This window comes from Brachycentrus maculatus, unplaced genomic scaffold (assembly GCF_059751285.1).
Source record: "Brachycentrus maculatus isolate JH-2025_06_01 unplaced genomic scaffold, ASM5975128v1 h1tg000104l, whole genome shotgun sequence".
Classification (NCBI taxonomy): Eukaryota; Metazoa; Arthropoda; class Insecta; order Trichoptera; family Brachycentridae; genus Brachycentrus; species Brachycentrus maculatus.
In genome coordinates this window covers 646,285-663,019 of record NW_028280858.1, presented here as the reverse complement: position 1 = coordinate 663,019, position 16,735 = coordinate 646,285, and the positions used below count along the sequence as shown (strand labels likewise).

The following is a 16,735-nucleotide window of genomic DNA, read 5'->3' as shown; positions in this document are numbered from 1 at the left end:
ATCTTCCAACCGACCAAAGACGGACTAGTGATATTGATCAAAACGTTTGATACCATATATAGCCGTTTGCAATCAGTGGGCAGATAGTACTTGAACAATTAAAAAAAACATAAATTACAAATTGACATTTAAAAAGAAACATAAATTAACAAAAGACGATAATAAGGAGGGCAAAGGAAGAAGGAATTTAGGGAAGGAGGTAAAGAGAGGAGGTTTGATCGACAGTTAGGATTCTAATGACAGATAGTAATGTCTCAGACGTTTTTAAAAGTTAATACATATTATTGTCTGATGTAATAGATTTTATCAAAAAACTAAAAAACAATTAATTAACAATTAGACAAAAAAGTATTCTAGGATTCTAATGATAAATAGGTAGAATTCGGTAGCAAGTTTTAGAAAGAGAGGAGGGGTCAGGGGAGGAGGAGATACACCAGAAATAAGTAGAAAAGTTTTTTTTATATAACTAGCTTTCTCAATTAGACACATAATCATTGTAATAAATTCTCACCCAACGGAGAGCCGTTTTCAAATTTAAAGTAGCTTCAAAAAAATATAATACTTTTAGTTAAAGCATTGAAACTATTTTCAAGGAACAGAATACACGAATTTACAGTTACTGAAAAATAATATTTACCTCCATGAAGTAACTGGCGACTGTAACATGATGTCCCCTATCAGACAAAGCTTTCATTAATGTTCCATACATGGCATAATGACTCCTAGTTTCTGTTGGAAAAATTCCTAAAATTTTAGCAGATATACTGAAGTCTATAAATAACGCACACACGATAAAAATTATAGTATTTCGCGCCATATTCCTTGAAAAGATCGAGTTAAAAAATAAAACTATCTAATAATAAATACAAAAAGGGCAATTTTTAAACCAGTAGATTGATTGATAAATGCCTTTTTTATTTTATTTTTAAGTTCCTGCACTTATATGAATGTTTTCATTTTCAACCGTCGCATTTTGAAACGAAGCTGATCGTTTTATAAAACTGGTTTTACAACGTTTAAAAATAAGTCATTACTATCGCAGATTGCAAACATAAATTATAACTTAAGAATAAGGGCTAAAGAACGCGAGTATCGAGTTAAAAGTATAACAAACTACTAAACTGTCCCAAACTACTCACATTGCTCTGACAGCAATTCTACTTGCGGAAGGGATGCTCAAATGGGGGTCCGCGAGCGATTAGAGAAATCTAAAAATAAAGAGTTAATGGTCAAGCGATCGATTGCAGAATGGCCACATTTTATGAAACGTATTTTTGTTTATATTTCGGTAAATTTTCAATCCTATGAATAATGCTTTATTAAAATATACAATTTTACAATACTATTAAATTTCAACATAATAAAAAAATAAAACCCTTATCCGCACCTCAATGGTGCATAGGGCACTGCGTCATATAAACGCAGTGTTATCTTGATCGTTTACACATGAAGGAAAGGTGATCAGCCCTCCGCTTCAGGTACCAGACCAGGGTAATATTGAATAAATATGACAGTGAAAAAATCACTTATATTTATTTTACCCCCCTTGGGAATCGAACCTGGGCCCTCCAGAACGGTAGCCGAGCGTGCTGACCATTACACTACGTAGGCGGACAGAATTTTCAACATAATCAGTATTAAATATATCCCTTATAACGTTAGTATGGGGTTCGGTGAGTCAGTCTCCCGGGTTCGGAGGACAAAACATACCCGTTTTGAATTTGAAAAAATCATATATTATTTTTCAATTAAGGGTTCGGTAAACGCGCATATGAAATTGGTGGGTTTTGATACCTCCAACACGGTTAAGAACCACTGCCTTATAAGAATACTATTTTGTAACTATGCTTACTTATGTACCTACTGACTAATATAATATAACAATATGCAATGTGCAGTTGTTCAACCTTCCTAATTTTTAATAAGCAGATACAATTCTTAAGATTGCAGTAATTTAAAAAAAATACCGCTGTAATGCTAAACTATACTGTAAGTTTTTTTTGACATTGAAACATTTGACAAAATGTTAGTTATGGTAACCGTTTACTGAGTTACTAACTTTTTCGGCCGTTCTCGTTCTGTTCTCTCGTTCACATTCGCCAAATATGTTTTCTTAGTCATTCTCTCGTTACCCATTCGCTCCACATGTCCATATCACCTTACTCATTAAATTCAAATAAAAATAGTTGTTCTTAGTATTCACGACTCTAAAACAATAACATTTATTTTATACTCAGGTGTTTACTCCAAAATTAATTTTTATATTTTATTAGTACAAGCATTTTAAAAAATGCTATAAATGGTTGGTTTTATGAGTTTTGATATAAATATTAGTACATGTTTTTGCCAAAAATATTTTGGCTTTTTGTGTTCCAACATCAAAATTATTTGTGTTCAAAAATCACGCCCGTGAAAATTGTTGGATAAACTAAATTTAATTTCATGGTACAGTATACTTTTATGCTCTTCAACAACTATATTTTCCCAACAAGGAACTGATACATCAGACTGGAAGTATCATTATACTTGTAGATTGATATCACGGATATTTTTAATTCATGGTCATATCATTTTTCTCAGTGTAATCATTTCATGATCACCAACCATTAACAAACGTAACTAGTATAATTATTTATCTACATACAGATCGCCGGCAGCTTGATGAAACAAAGTATGCGGGAAAATGTCATTTTACGCTTTATTTTAAACTCATATTTAGTATTCATTGTAAAAGTTGGACCTTGTAATGAAAAGTTCTTTTAAAAAAGATTGCCAGATCCTCACCTACCCTCATCCATTTTAAATTATAATTTTTACAGTCGCTGTGTGCTTAATATATTTACATGTGCTTTAAATTAATATAAACGCAACCCGTTGCGTAATGTTTAATGAAACTTCTAACGACAAGTAGAAATTTGGAAAAATTCATTTGTTTCACGTTTTCATTTGTTTCAAAATCGTCATATTAATGGTTGGTTTTTATTATTGGTGCAAATTATTGTGGCACAATGAAAATTAGGAACGCGTGGCAAAACAAGGATTAAAAAAATAATTATCATCTTAAAAACTAATCGTTAACCCTTTTATGAAATAGACCTAGGGCACGATTTTTTTTCTAACGACTTTGGCTTTTTGAAACCAGTTATCGATCGCTAGGAAGTCAATGATACCGAAAAGAAAAGAAATGAATATTTGTTTTTAACAAATAGAAAGTTAATATTTCTACACTATTTAGTAAGGAAACACATTATCTTTTCACCCAATTCCAGTCCATATTTTTTTAGATTAGTTTTTAAAAGACAATTTTTCAAATTTGTTTTTTGGGAATTTATATCTTTTAATGTTAGTTTTCCAATATATACATTGTACCAATCCACAAGGAATCTTCAAAAAAAACAGATTGTATAAAAAAAAACAAGGTACCATTAATGTCAAAATAATAAATAAAATGATAAATATCTGTAACATATAAAATTACAAACTATTAATAAATTATAACAAAACATATCAGTTAGGTACCGAAGTACTGTTATGAAAGTATAATTTCTATATTATTTATAAATACAAAAATAAACAGTATAAATTAAACGTTCTATATGCAGAGTATATTTTAATGCGGTTATATCCAATATTCCTCCTGAGTGAAAATACTAAATTCTGAATTCGGGAAACTGACGTACGCGGCTTATTTTCCTGTATAGATTATGATTCATTATGGTTCGTCTATGCATAGATAATGAAAAATCTACGTCAAGTTGACGTCGAGTGTATGAAATTGTAATTTGCATATTCCCCTCCACTCGAGATTTTGAAGAAAACCAGTTATTTTACCGACATACCTTACTTTCACAATGGTAAGCATTAGTAAATTTATAATTCGAAGAAGCGCTCGTGCGGCCACGTTTTTGTTTGTTTTTTACTTCCTAAATTGGATACACTTTTCACTAAATTTTCATTCTTTAACAGGTTACTCAAATGTTTGCGCGTGTCACATTCTATCCAACGCTTGTTTACAATGTTTTTATGGAAAAAATGACGAGTAGAAGATGGTTTGATCGGATAGATGAATCTATCATACTGGGAGCTTTGCCATTCAGAGGAATGAGTGCTCAGGTATTATTTGTTTGATGATAATATTTTGTTAGTTGTCAACCATGCTTTACCTTTTTGCCGGGATTTAGAGCTAAGTTGAAATTACTCACTACTGGTGTGCAGACCCTTAATGTGATAAATTGAATTTTATCAATATAATTAATTTACTATCAAAACAATATCTAAGAAAACTTTCCAGAATGTAACCCCTTAATTTTACAGTAGAAATATCATCAAAAACACAAAACTGATTTACTTACATAGTTGTTTATAATGTACTCTATATTTTTGCATTTAAAAGAACATAATTACTCAAAATTGGGTGACGAATTGAATTTGTGACAATTTTTGAAAAGAAACCTGATTAGTAAAAAAATACTCCCTTACTAGGTTTTAAATTGGGCATCCAACTTCTTTCTATGTAGGTGGGTACCTTCAGGAATATGAAAAAATGTGACTCAAAAACTACATCAACCATAAAGCTACATTGCAAAGTACACTTTTTTATTAAAGAAATATGCAAATGTATTTTTTTTTAAAAATGGAATTCAAATTCAAGATTTTCCTCTTTGAATATTTATTAGATTACACTAAAAATATGTAACTTCAGAATTCTTAATTATTTTATGTTTTTTACTTACAAGTAAAGAAAACAAACAAAAAAAAACAAACAAAAAAAACAGCTAACTCCAATTTTGCTTCAGGAGATTTTCAAGCCCACACACTATTATCTCATTCAGGGTCACACACAAAAAATTGTTAATACTTAAAAATATTGACAAAAACCATTTATAAGTGTTGAAATTATTTTGTCAGTATAAAGAAGCTATTTAGTGTCAAAACATCACACATTATTTATTTGTTAATATTTTGTTTTCATCAGATATTGTCCGGATATCTGATGACAACAATTTGAAAAAAACGGACATATTTATTTATTCTAAACCTTGAGATGGAGTATGCAACCCTTCAAATGTCATATGGCATGTACACCTACACAATATAAAAATAAAACATCAAAAGATGAAAGATGCATCATTAAGTAAATATTTTTATTTATAAGAGAAAATTTTAATTACTAAGAGAAATGTATATTTCAATATTTAAAGCTAATTTCTTTTTTATTTTTCTTAGCTAACACAAGAAGAAAATGTCAAAGGAGTAGTATCAATGAATGAATCGTACGAACTAAAAATATTCTCCAATGATGCAAGGGTAAGCCAAGTTACTCGGTATTTAATTTTTTTATAAGAATTCATAAATAGCGTACGTAATACACTTTATTAGTTTATTTATTAGTTTTTTTTTTTTTAAATATGACAATTCATACTAATTTTACATTTTTTATAATATCCTTATAGTTTTTTTTTAAAACTATTTTTTCACAATTTTCAGCTAGGAAGAAATCCTTAACGAAATGATTTTTTAAAATATTTTCAATGAAAATAGGTTATGCGTGATTTTTATGTTTTTAGCTATGGAAAGAACATGGTGTAGAATTTCTCCAATTGCCTACAACCGACATATTCGAGTCTCCAGATCAAGAAAAACTTTTACAAGGGGTAAAGTTTATCAATAGATTTTTGCCAGAGGACTCCAAATTAACTGGCATTAACTCCGATCCAAATGAAAAACAGTTCAATGACGGCACAGTATATGTTCACTGCAAGGCGGGGAGGACAAGAAGTGCAACTTTAGTGGGTTGCTATCTCATGATGGTAATTATAATTATGTACTCTTTATTTTTGCATACAAAACCCAGAAATCCAAACTAGGCATCACTGTCAAATTACCTTAATAACCGTCCACGCTCCAGACGTCTGTAAGCAGTAAGGCAACAACAGTGTGCACATCATTTATGGAAGGATAAGTCACAATTTAAGTCAAATAAATATTACAATCTGATTACTATCCTTAGAAAAATTGGTTTGAATCTTGTTTACCGCATCTCATAATTAAAAATCATTTATTATATGTGTGTGAACTTATGCATGATAATATTTTTAAATATATTTTCCATTTAACTTCATTAATTTTTTTCCTTGCATTTTATATAATGTATCTCATATGAACCATAAAGGCTTTCATTTTTCACCTCTCGGTTTGGAATAATGATAAATCATAATACACAAAAATTAAAACCTTAAGTTAAAAGGACTAAGACCGTAATAAATATAAAAATAAATAAATTCAGCATAAAAAAACTTTTGAGATATACATGTTTTTCCTTAATAATTTTTTGTTTTTGTCTTTGAAAACCAGTGTTAACTGTGAAAATAATTACAAATATTTATTACAGAAAAATAACTGGACACCAACTCAAACGGTAGAATACATGAGAGAGAAGAGGCCACACATCTTACTGCATACGGCACAATGGGATGCATTATCCTTATTTCATAAAAACCACGTCAATAGACACTGAATCTCAGATAACATCACAAATATGGACTCCGGTTTAACCGACTAGAATTAAAACAAACTATGAGTAAAATAATATTGCATATGACCAATAGGAGGTTTTTACGAATTCTTATTCCCATGTTTCATCACTTATCTGTCAAGTTGACAGTGTAAACTTTTACACTGTAAACTATAGAAACATAACCCCAACTGGATGCAACTTCTGCTGCAAACATTAATTAGCTTATAATCATTTGATTTTTTTTAAAGTAACCTTTAAATATGTCAATGGGTTAGAAATGGTCAAAATTTGAAGTTGGTTTATTTAGGTCAAGTTTAGACATTAATCCTGGTTAGGTATATACATATTACCTAACAAATTTCCAAAAACAAACATCCAAAAATGCTTTAATACTTCAAAATGAAGTATATGTCATCTATTTTTCTATGACTTTTCCCATTAAAAGACACATTTATTAGTTCTCTTAACAGGGAGTCTACTATAGTCAATTGTTTTCAATTTAAGCTTTAAATATTTACAATCTGATATTTCCAAGAAATACATTATTGTATTATATGAGGTATCATTGACAATATGTTTAAGACAGTAAGTTCACCAAGACATATATGTATCCTGGTTGATGTTAAGCTCCACTTAACGCAATCATTATTACTTTATTTCACGCATATTTTATATTTAGTCGATTAAAAAATCTAGTCTTTTGGTGAACTCATTAAAAAATGTATGAATTAACCACTTCGTATTAGAGTTCTTTAAAAAAAATCTTCTTAAAAAATAAAACATTAATGAAGATATACATTTTTAAAAATAGTACAGTATGTATGTTATGTGGCTTTTGTTTTAAAGTTATTTTTTGCATGAAGTCGCAGAGTGCTGCATATATTTTATAGTTTCTTTATTTTTGATGTACCGGTTTTACCGTCCGCAATACGAGTGTACATGATATGTACACACCTTTTTTCAGCAACATTGCGCTAACCCTGTGCCAAAAATATTTCATGCGAGACAGAGAGAGGGAACACGCTAACGAAAAAGTACATCAGTTCCGTTCTAAAAGCGCCTATTATGGCAAACAAAAAAAATCAGGTATGAATACAACAAACATTGTTTTCATAATTCTGTAGAAAAAAAAGATTATTATTTTCTACAAAATTAACTCAGAAAACAACCCGAGAGTTAATAATGTTTTATATCAGTAAAGAAATATATTTCATATTAATACTCATAAATACATATAGAAGTATGTCTAAATGAACCAATGATAATTTATAATACTTTTATGAGAAAATATTATACATATGTTTGTTAATTTTATGAATAAAAAGATATATATTTTTTTCATTTGTTTTATTTTTTAAATAAATTATCCACATCGATAATCAATGCGCGGTAACAGTTTTATAAGGGTAACATTATTAAATCAAAAGAATTCTAAAACTCCGCTATTAAAAATTTGTGATACAGTTTGTTTTCAAAATGAGCAGTTATATTTGTAATAGAAAAACGTGACAGACCTTCAAGACATGATGGTAATGACCGCCAATTTATTTACTAATACTATGAATGCGTATAGAATGCTGTAAGCACTGAGTAAAAGTGAAGGGTAAACTTCAATTTATGTATTGATTTTGAAGAATTATATTTGAAGTTGTTTTAACCAGAAATTTAAATTATATTTACATTTTTCTACAGTTTTTAAGTACTCAGACCAATTAATTCTAAGGTAATACTACGCTCACTATGTACCAGCATAATAAATACTTATTGTTAGGTGATTTATGGGTGAAATATGATTTAAAGTTTTAATATATGCATTTTTAGAACTGTTTTAGAAGTAAAAATAAATTTGAAAAAAAAAAAAATCTTATATATTGAGATATATCACTAATGATTACGTTGTTTGTTTGTAAATAAAACAGTGTACAATTTATGTATCTTGTAAATGACAGCACAGGGACATTATGATAATTAATTTGATTGGTTCTTTGGTTTAATGGCCCATAATCTTCTGATGGTCGCTGCGAAGCCAATATCGTCAAATATCAAGTAGAATAATCCACCGAGTGTGAGCATCATGATGATGGCTAGAATGCCGTGTGCAACCTTCGGAACAATATTTCCGAAAATAAGAGTTCTAACATAATCCTTTACTATAGCCTCGAAACCCCTGTAACAAAACTTATGAGTAACTAATTGACATACAAAAGTGAAAATTTGGTATAAAAAAGTAATTATTTACATAGTTTTGATTATATGTTTTTCTGTGTTGAAGATTCATGGTTTCATAAACCAAAAACTGTCTAAGGGGACCAGCCCTTTCTCTGTAAGTTGTTATACGAAATGTCACTCGTAAGGGAGTAACTTTTTCACATTTTTTTCACTCATTAATTGTTCACGAATTAATTGTTATGAGAGGTTCCACTGTATTTGAGTAAAGAATGGACGTCCACATGGACACAAATTTGGGAATTGAACTCTTTAAAATAACCAATAAGTTTTTTTTGCGAATGGGGGATAATTTTTTTAAATGTATTGAATATGTAAAACAAATCTTTACAAGTGTTATGATGACATTTGTGATATTACTGAGACATCATCTTCTCCTTCTTCAAACCCTTATCCGCACCCCAATGGTGCATAGGGCACTGCATATAAACGCAGTGTTATCTTGATCATTAACACATGAAGGAAAGGTGATCAACCCTCCGCTACAGGTGCCAGTCCAGGGTGATATTGAATATATATTAGAGTGAAAAAAATCATTTATATTTATTTGACCCCCCCTGAGAATTGAACCCGGGACCTCCGGAATGGTAGCCGAGCGTGCTGACCATTACACTACGGAGGCGGACGGAGGAGACGTCATAGACCCCATGAAATCAGCTTTCAGAAACATTAGGTTTCAAATTTCAACAAGACACTAAAGTAAAAACTTATGTCGAAAACAAAATTGATGTCATACAGAATCTATCAACAAAAAAAAAATTACCAATATGTATGTGCTACTAAGCTCACAGCCAATAGCACGTCTAGTGGTTTGCAGGGAATTGCGATGGCCAAAGGAACTATCGCAATCAACGCGGCAGATACTACTCTCTCGGCAATCCACAGAGTAATGGTAGATCCTTCTGCAGACTTAGGTGCTACACTGCTATATTGCTGAAATTATCAAATATTTTATATTGACCGTATACCTACTGTATAGGTAAAACCATTTGAAATCACAGGACAAAAATTCCTCAGCCGATGGCAAAAAGTTAATATTTTCTAATCTTATCTACGATAGTGAATACCTTAAATGTACATGTTTATATATATATATATATATATATATATATATATATATATATATATATATATAATTTAAAATCTTTCAAAAATGATTTACAAAAACATATAAGGCAAACTCCCGTTTGATTACCATTTATTATTTCTTATTTTTACTTCTTATTTATATGTACAAACCCTGTAAGCGAACTCCCTCTCTAAACACGAGCAATCTGCTCTCTTAACGAGGTAGCACGTAAAAAAAAAATAATAATATGTATACATACAATGTATCTTTGATTAAAAAATTTATAAATAAAAATAAAAAATATATATATATATATATATATATATATATATATATATATATATATATATATATATATTTAAGTAAGAGCACGTGGTTGTGTGTCAATATATTTTTTACCCCTAAAATATAATTCTAAAAATATAACCTCTAATATAACCTCTTATTACGTCAAGAATACATAATTTGAAACTATGTGAAAAACTCATTTCTTGCAAATAAAATAAAATATGTTTTATTTAATACATACCATTTTATTCAATGTTATTGGCTGGCAAGTTGACTTTTCCAAAATATTTGCTCCAAAGGTTTGGAGAGGTCGGGCAAATTTAAATGTTGGACCATTTTGTAAAATAGAAGAAGATAATCGTACTGCATTTTGACATAACAGTTTATTCGAACATCCTGCAAAAGATTGCATACATAATTTAAAAATCAATTAATATTATAGGGTTGTCACAAAACATAAAACAATATGTTTCATTCGAAAATGGGTAGACGTAAACATAATCTGTATTCAACGTGAATTTATTACGTAATAATATTGGCAGTAAACGAATAAACCATAAATTAAAATATTTAAATAAAAATAACTACCATTTAATTTTGATGAAACACTTCGGGCAAATAGAGAGAAAGCCATTATAACGTCAAAACGTTTATTTCAAAATCCAGCACGACCCCTCCTGTCAAAAATCCACAGTCAAATTAAAAAATATATATGTATGTACATACGGACTCGAAAGTGTTGGAAACAAAAAAAAAATACATTTCACCAACATAACAAAAAAAATACATAACCCACTCAAGCATGAAAGTAGGTACATATGCAGAAATAAAGTTTTTATGTACAACTAGTTTTGTAAAATGAATAAATTGTACACTTCAAATGTAGGCTCTACGTTATTTTTAAATAAATATTTAAGTATTTAAAGGTTTTAAAAGAGTATCTACCCATATATATTTTTTTTACATAAATCCATTTAGCTTTCTTACGTTGTCGCATTGCACAACAAAGCTAGTAACAAAACATAATGACAATTTAGTTTTTAAAAGTAACCTAGGAGTCCGTGGAAGCTTTGTCATCGTTATTCGTAAATAAATTTTATTCCTTATATCCACTTGAATAGTAAAAACAGTACGTATAATGGCTGGTACACTAGAAGATATATCTATTTGGGAGGATGGTGAAGATTCTCTGGGAGAAGAAGTGCTTAGAATGCCAACTGATGAAATTACGAGTCGAACGAGGCTAATGGATAATGAGATCAAAATCATGAAAAGCGATATAATGAGGATCTCACACGAACTCCAAGCACAGAATGAAAAAATCAAAGAAAACACGGAAAAAATCAAAGTGAATAAAACTCTCCCCTATCTCGTATCCAATGTTATTGAGCTTCTGGACGTGGACCCGCAAGAGGAGGAAGAAGACGGCGCGGTTGTAGATCTCGATTCACAACGAAAGGGGAAGTGCGCTGTTATAAAAACATCCACCAGGCAGACATATTTCTTACCAGTTATCGGTTTAGTCGACGCAGAGAAGCTCAAGCCTGGAGATCTTGTCGGTGTCAACAAAGACTCGTACTTAATTTTAGAAACTCTCCCAGCTGAGTACGACGCCCGAGTCAAAGCCATGGAAGTAGATGAGAGACCAACAGAACAGTACTCCGATATTGGCGGCTTAGATAAACAAATTCAGGTACAAAAAATTGCCTTTCAAATCTTTATTTTTATATAGTAATCGTATTGTGCCTCCGTAGTGTAATGGTCAGCACGCTGGGCTACCGTACTGGAGGTCCCGGGTTCGATTCCCAGGGGGAGGTCAAATCGATATATGTGATTTTTTCACTCTAACATTTATTCAATATTACCCTGGACTGGTACCTGAGGCGGAGGGCTGATCACCTTTCCTTCATGTGTTAACGACCAAGATAACACTGTGTTTATATGCTGCAGTGCTCTATGCACCATCAGGTGCGGAAAAGGGTTAATAAATAATAGTATTGTGCTAATACATGATTTACTATTCATTCGTTCGTTATTCCATATCCGCTCTTTATATGGAGGATATGGAGTCAACAAACTGCTTCCAAATTCTTATGTTGGCTGCCATCTACTTTACATCCTTCCAAGTAAGGCCAATTTATTTTTAAATACGAAATTGAAATTTGTCAAATGTCAACAAGTCGAAACAAATAAAATCACAGAATATTTTTTTTTTTTTTTTAATTTATATGAATATTTTTGGACTCACAACACAACCTGTCATTGACTGGTTTCAGTATATGCATTGTATAAAAGTGGAGACTGACCGGAGCATTTTGTCGTAACATAACGTAACATCGCTCGTGGCGAGCATCAGCGAGCATCCGAAACTATGGATGGAGCGCTCGGCTCGCTGCACTGACTGCCTGAATGCTCGCATCGTAACGTGTTACGTTACAACGAAATGCTCCGGTCAGTCTCCACCTTAAAATTCACAATTCTGTCCCTGAAATTGACAACTGTATTTCCTTTGATTTGAAAACTCCTGTTTATTGTTATGTGATGTGGACCATTCACATGCGAGTTTGAGAAGACATGTGTTAGCTATCTCAGTTCTATTTTATGTTTTCCATTGTTGTAGGAATTGATTGAAGCCGTAGTACTGCCGATGACCCACAAGGAGAAGTTTGTTAACCTGGGGATCCATCCTCCCAAGGGAGTACTCCTGTATGGTCCTCCCGGTACTGGCAAGACTCTCTTAGCCCGAGCGTGTGCTGCGCAGACTAAGTCCTCATTCCTCAAGTTGGCTGGACCTCAACTTGTTCAGATGTTCATTGGTTAGACATCAGATTTTTTTGTATGTAGAATTTGTTGTCAAACATTTCTTTTGCATTTTACATCGCAAAATTAGTATAATTTAAAAATTTATTATATAAAATGCAGATCCACAATGTCAGTACAAAACCTAAATGTAATTTTTAAAAAATTGTATCGGGTTCATACTATAAGTGACATGGTGAGCATTTTACATTGTAGCAATTTAAAGTTGTATATCATAAAAAAAGTATTAAACAATTTTATTACAGAAAATAAAATGCAGCAACGCATTGCTTTCTTCAGAGATACTAGTTAAGTTTATAAGTGAAGATAAGGCATTACTGAAACTGGTTCGATTTATACTCAAAACAATGATCTGTTTTTATTTGTAAAAATACACCGCAACTTTCCTTAAATAACATTAAAAATACAATTAATTTCATGTTGTTCTTATGGTTTTGTGAAATTATATGAATCTCTATTTTCAATAATATTAATGTAATTCAATGTGTCATTTGTATCTCGCTAGCAGTAGATAAATACATTTGGCGATCTGAAATAAAGATTCATGCAGAGAGTCCTTTATTGTACAGCAAGAGAGAAACTTACTATGCAAAATTACGTACCTTTAAATGGATTTTTCTTTAAAACTTTAAGGTGACGGCGCAAAACTTGTACGAGATGCTTTTGCCCTGGCCAAGGAGAAATCCCCAGCTATCATCTTCATTGATGAGTTAGACGCCATTGGAACCAAGAGGTTTGATTCAGAGAAGGCAGGAGACAGGGAAGTGCAGAGGACCATGTTGGAGTTGCTGAACCAGTTGGACGGATTCAGCTCCACGGCTGACATCAAGGTCATCGCAGCCACCAACAGGGTGGACATCTTGGACCCCGCGCTGCTGCGATCAGGTCGTCTGGATAGGAAAATTGAATTCCCGCATCCCAACGAAGAAGCCAGAGCAAGAATTATGCAGATTCACTCAAGGTAAAGTATAAACATCGATATTATACATAAAATCGATCAAACAGATTATTTTATCCTCTCATATACAGCGCTGCATTTTGTTGTGTAAATTTAGTTATGAATTACAAAAGGAGATAGTCAGTTTTACATTTCAAATGCCATCTGTGTTGAAATATTTTAATCGTTGAAATGTTTTTTTTAATAATAATTTACAATAATTATTATATTTTTCCCTGTTTTAACTTGACTACTCGCTTTATTTTAACAATTTTTTTTTTTTACCATTACTATCTGCATAGAAAAAGGATTTACAAACGGTTGTATTGTACACAAAAAAAGTCTAAACTGGAATTAATTCATTCAAGAAAATTCTGGTGATTTCTATATTATTATTTCTTTTAGAAAAATGAATGTCAGTCCTGACGTCAACTTTGAAGAATTGTCTCGTTCCACGGATGACTTCAACGGGGCCCAGTGCAAGGCGGTCTGCGTGGAGGCGGGTATGATCGCTCTCAGGAGGTCGGCCACAGCGGTGACGCATGAAGACTTCATGGATGCGATACTGGAAGTCCAGGCGAAGAAGAAGGCTAACCTTAGTTATTATGCTTAACTGTGTAAGCTTCAGAGGGTTATTAAAATAAAATTCAAACTCAAAAGGACATATTTTATGTCCTTCTGTTTTACGAAATATAAAAATTATTTGTACTAAATATAACGATTTAAAAAATTTGAGGTTATTTCATTCCAATAAATTACTTGCATGCTCAGTTTTATATATGTACATACACTTTTTTAATATTATGTAATTACACCATTTTGAGTGTGTCCAAATACTTGTTCACAAATCTGTATTACCTCCAATTATAGGAATAAAAAGCTTCTTTTCATCTCACCAATAGATGTCTCTTGTGAAGTTCTAGTGATTCAAGAACAATGTTTAAAAATTGGTTCATATACATTATATATATATATATATATATATATATATATATATATATATATATATATATAGAACTTCCAAGAATTTGAGAAGTGTGGTTGTCAATAATGGGTAGAATTGGTGAATGTTACATGTGTGTAAAGTGATCACTTAAACCAGCCTATGACGGTCGTCAGCCCTGTAAATGCCCAGACTTCCATATTCTTCTTCATCTTTGATGAGATGTCAAAAAAAATATGTATTTACACATTCAATAGTTAGAAGACAGTATTTTTTTCATACATTTTGAAGAGAATTACTATTATTCTGTATTGGTTCCAGTGGATGACAGTGAAAAGTTAATGATCCAATGCTGTTACAGATGTTACATGTTAGTATGGACCTCTGCAGTTTGAATCTCGCAAATTGGAGAAATATTCCAGTGTGGAAGTAGCATTTATACTGTATCATTTATGACTGCTCAATTGCTCAACTTTTTCTTAGGGGCTTAGCCTAAGGTCACTTATTAAAGTCATAAAAATAAAATTCATCATGCTGCAATTTGTAACAACTTGCAAATAGATAGTTTCACTGACAATAATGACACATTCCTACATAAACTGCACATTTTTCTTTGGAAAAGTGTCATAAAACAAATTATTTCAAATCCGCTTTGTAAAAGGAAGAATGTTTAATTGACAATAGTGTCGCAAGTTAAAATAGTACAGTCTATGTCACGCTTTTACTGTGCAAGAACGTCATAAATCAATATAAACCAGACAGGGTGCTGTTTGTTTTCTTTACAATACTGACACAAAACAAAATAATATTTTCTTGATACAAAACTAATATGTAATTAAAAATGGTCTTACCTTTTGCGCAACACTGTTTTATGCCGAAATAATACACTATTGCACTAATCTACAAGAATGTTCCTGCTCGATGGGTCAGTCACAACTAACTTATGACAGTCATGAAAGGAAAAATGAATAATTTCTTCAAAATGCAAAAACAATACTTTCTGCCCTGTAGCGGGTAAATATTAAGCTAAAAATATGCCGCTTTTGCTGGGATATAGTACATTTTCTAGGCATTCCGAAAACATGCATAACTCAAAATTGACAAATTTTGATTTATGACGTTCTTGAAAGGAGTGAGCGATATGAGTAATTAACAGTGCAGGTACATACGTAGTAGGTTAGGAATAACAGTTCTGGCAGGGATCCACTGCGATGGGCATATTGTTGATATCTACAATACGGTTTGTTGAAAAAAATAAAACAAGAATAAACATATTACAAAAATTTACTTTCTATACTATATCACACATACATTAATTTAACATTTACACATAGTATATACATATTTATCACTTCGATAGTATATACATATTTATCACTTCGACTAGTGACCAAAAGGTGAACATATTTTCTTGTCACTACAACATATTTTCTTGTCAATAGCTTGAGTCTAGCCCAAGCTTATTTTTTAAAATTTGCAGAATTAAATTTAAATAAATCTTGAATGTTTGTTTTATCTGGCTATGTGATTTATAATTATATTACCTGCTGAATAATATAAGAGAACCGTTCTAAAAAAATTATGCAACAATAAATTTATTTGACATTGCAGTTGTGAAATCTTATTCTTTAAACTAAAATACAGGAAGCAATGAGACCTAAAGGGGGCTTTTTCACAAAGGCCAGTTGGTTACACAATTCTAGGACAAGGTAAAAATAATCGTATAGCTTGAATCTGAATCACTTGTACGAAAACAGTACAGAAATTGGATTTTATTTTTTCACAAGACTTGACTCTTTTATTGCATTTCCCAAATGGCTATCCATAATCAAATTTAAATATATAATATTTATTTATTTATCTCATCACATTTGTAATTGCTTATTTATACTATATATGTATATTTATTCTTTTTTTAGCCTTAATGTCCAATAT

The 16,735-nt window shown here is 31.2% G+C and overlaps 3 protein-coding genes across 3 annotated transcripts; 2 read left to right on the top strand and 1 right to left on the bottom strand.

The window, feature by feature from the left end:
* Positions 1-3,735: 3,735 nt before the first annotated feature.
* PTPMT1 (protein tyrosine phosphatase, mitochondrial 1) lies at positions 3,736-6,605 on the top strand. The gene is made up of 5 exons (XM_088258879.1): positions 3,736-3,854; positions 3,967-4,113; positions 5,227-5,307; positions 5,568-5,810; positions 6,392-6,605. Exons 1-5 carry the CDS (start codon positions 3,852-3,854, stop codon positions 6,515-6,517), a joined length of 600 nt encoding a protein of 199 aa, XP_088115005.1. The 5' UTR covers positions 3,736-3,851; the 3' UTR covers positions 6,518-6,605.
* A 1,593-nt stretch (positions 6,606-8,198) lies between these two features.
* SdhD (succinate dehydrogenase, subunit D) lies at positions 8,199-10,801 on the bottom strand. Its single transcript, XM_088258880.1, has 4 exons — positions 10,689-10,801; positions 10,342-10,496; positions 9,507-9,676; positions 8,199-8,684 (listed from the first exon to the last, which is right to left on the bottom strand). Exons 1-4 carry the CDS (start codon positions 10,732-10,734, stop codon positions 8,486-8,488), a joined length of 570 nt encoding a protein of 189 aa, XP_088115006.1. The 5' UTR covers positions 10,735-10,801; the 3' UTR covers positions 8,199-8,485.
* A 334-nt stretch (positions 10,802-11,135) lies between these two features.
* Rpt5 (26S proteasome regulatory subunit Rpt5) lies at positions 11,136-14,641 on the top strand. The gene is made up of 4 exons (XM_088258878.1): positions 11,136-11,793; positions 12,721-12,916; positions 13,554-13,881; positions 14,263-14,641. The coding sequence occupies exons 1-4, from the start codon at positions 11,239-11,241 to the stop codon at positions 14,468-14,470; spliced, it is 1,287 nt and encodes a 428-aa protein (XP_088115004.1). The 5' UTR covers positions 11,136-11,238; the 3' UTR covers positions 14,471-14,641.
* The last annotated feature ends 2,094 nt before the right edge of the window (positions 14,642-16,735 follow it).

What these genes read in the sequence shown, in the direction of transcription:
- PTPMT1 (XM_088258879.1), top strand. An exon ending in TCAGAGGAATGAGTGCTCAG is followed by an intron (nt 4,114 to 5,226) that starts GTATTATTTGTT and finishes TATTTTTCTTAG; the next exon opens with CTAACACAAGAAGAAAATGT. An exon ending in TATTCTCCAATGATGCAAGG is followed by an intron (nt 5,308 to 5,567) that starts GTAAGCCAAGTT and finishes TTATGTTTTTAG; the next exon opens with CTATGGAAAGAACATGGTGT.
- SdhD (XM_088258880.1), bottom strand. Translation starts at nt 10,734, where the DNA reads ATGGCTTTCTCTCTATTTGCCCGAAGTGTTTCATCAAAATTAAATG. An exon ending in TGTTTCATCAAAATTAAATG is followed by an intron (nt 10,497 to 10,688) that starts GTAGTTATTTTT and finishes AATCTTTTGCAG; the next exon opens with GATGTTCGAATAAACTGTTA. An exon ending in CAATAACATTGAATAAAATG is followed by an intron (nt 9,677 to 10,341) that starts GTATGTATTAAA and finishes TGATAATTTCAG; the next exon opens with CAATATAGCAGTGTAGCACC.
- Rpt5 (XM_088258878.1), top strand. Translation starts at nt 11,239, where the DNA reads ATGGCTGGTACACTAGAAGATATATCTATTTGGGAGGATGGTGAAGAT. An exon ending in GCTTAGATAAACAAATTCAG is followed by an intron (nt 11,794 to 12,720) that starts GTACAAAAAATT and finishes CCATTGTTGTAG; the next exon opens with GAATTGATTGAAGCCGTAGT. An exon ending in ACTTGTTCAGATGTTCATTG is followed by an intron (nt 12,917 to 13,553) that starts GTTAGACATCAG and finishes TAAAACTTTAAG; the next exon opens with GTGACGGCGCAAAACTTGTA.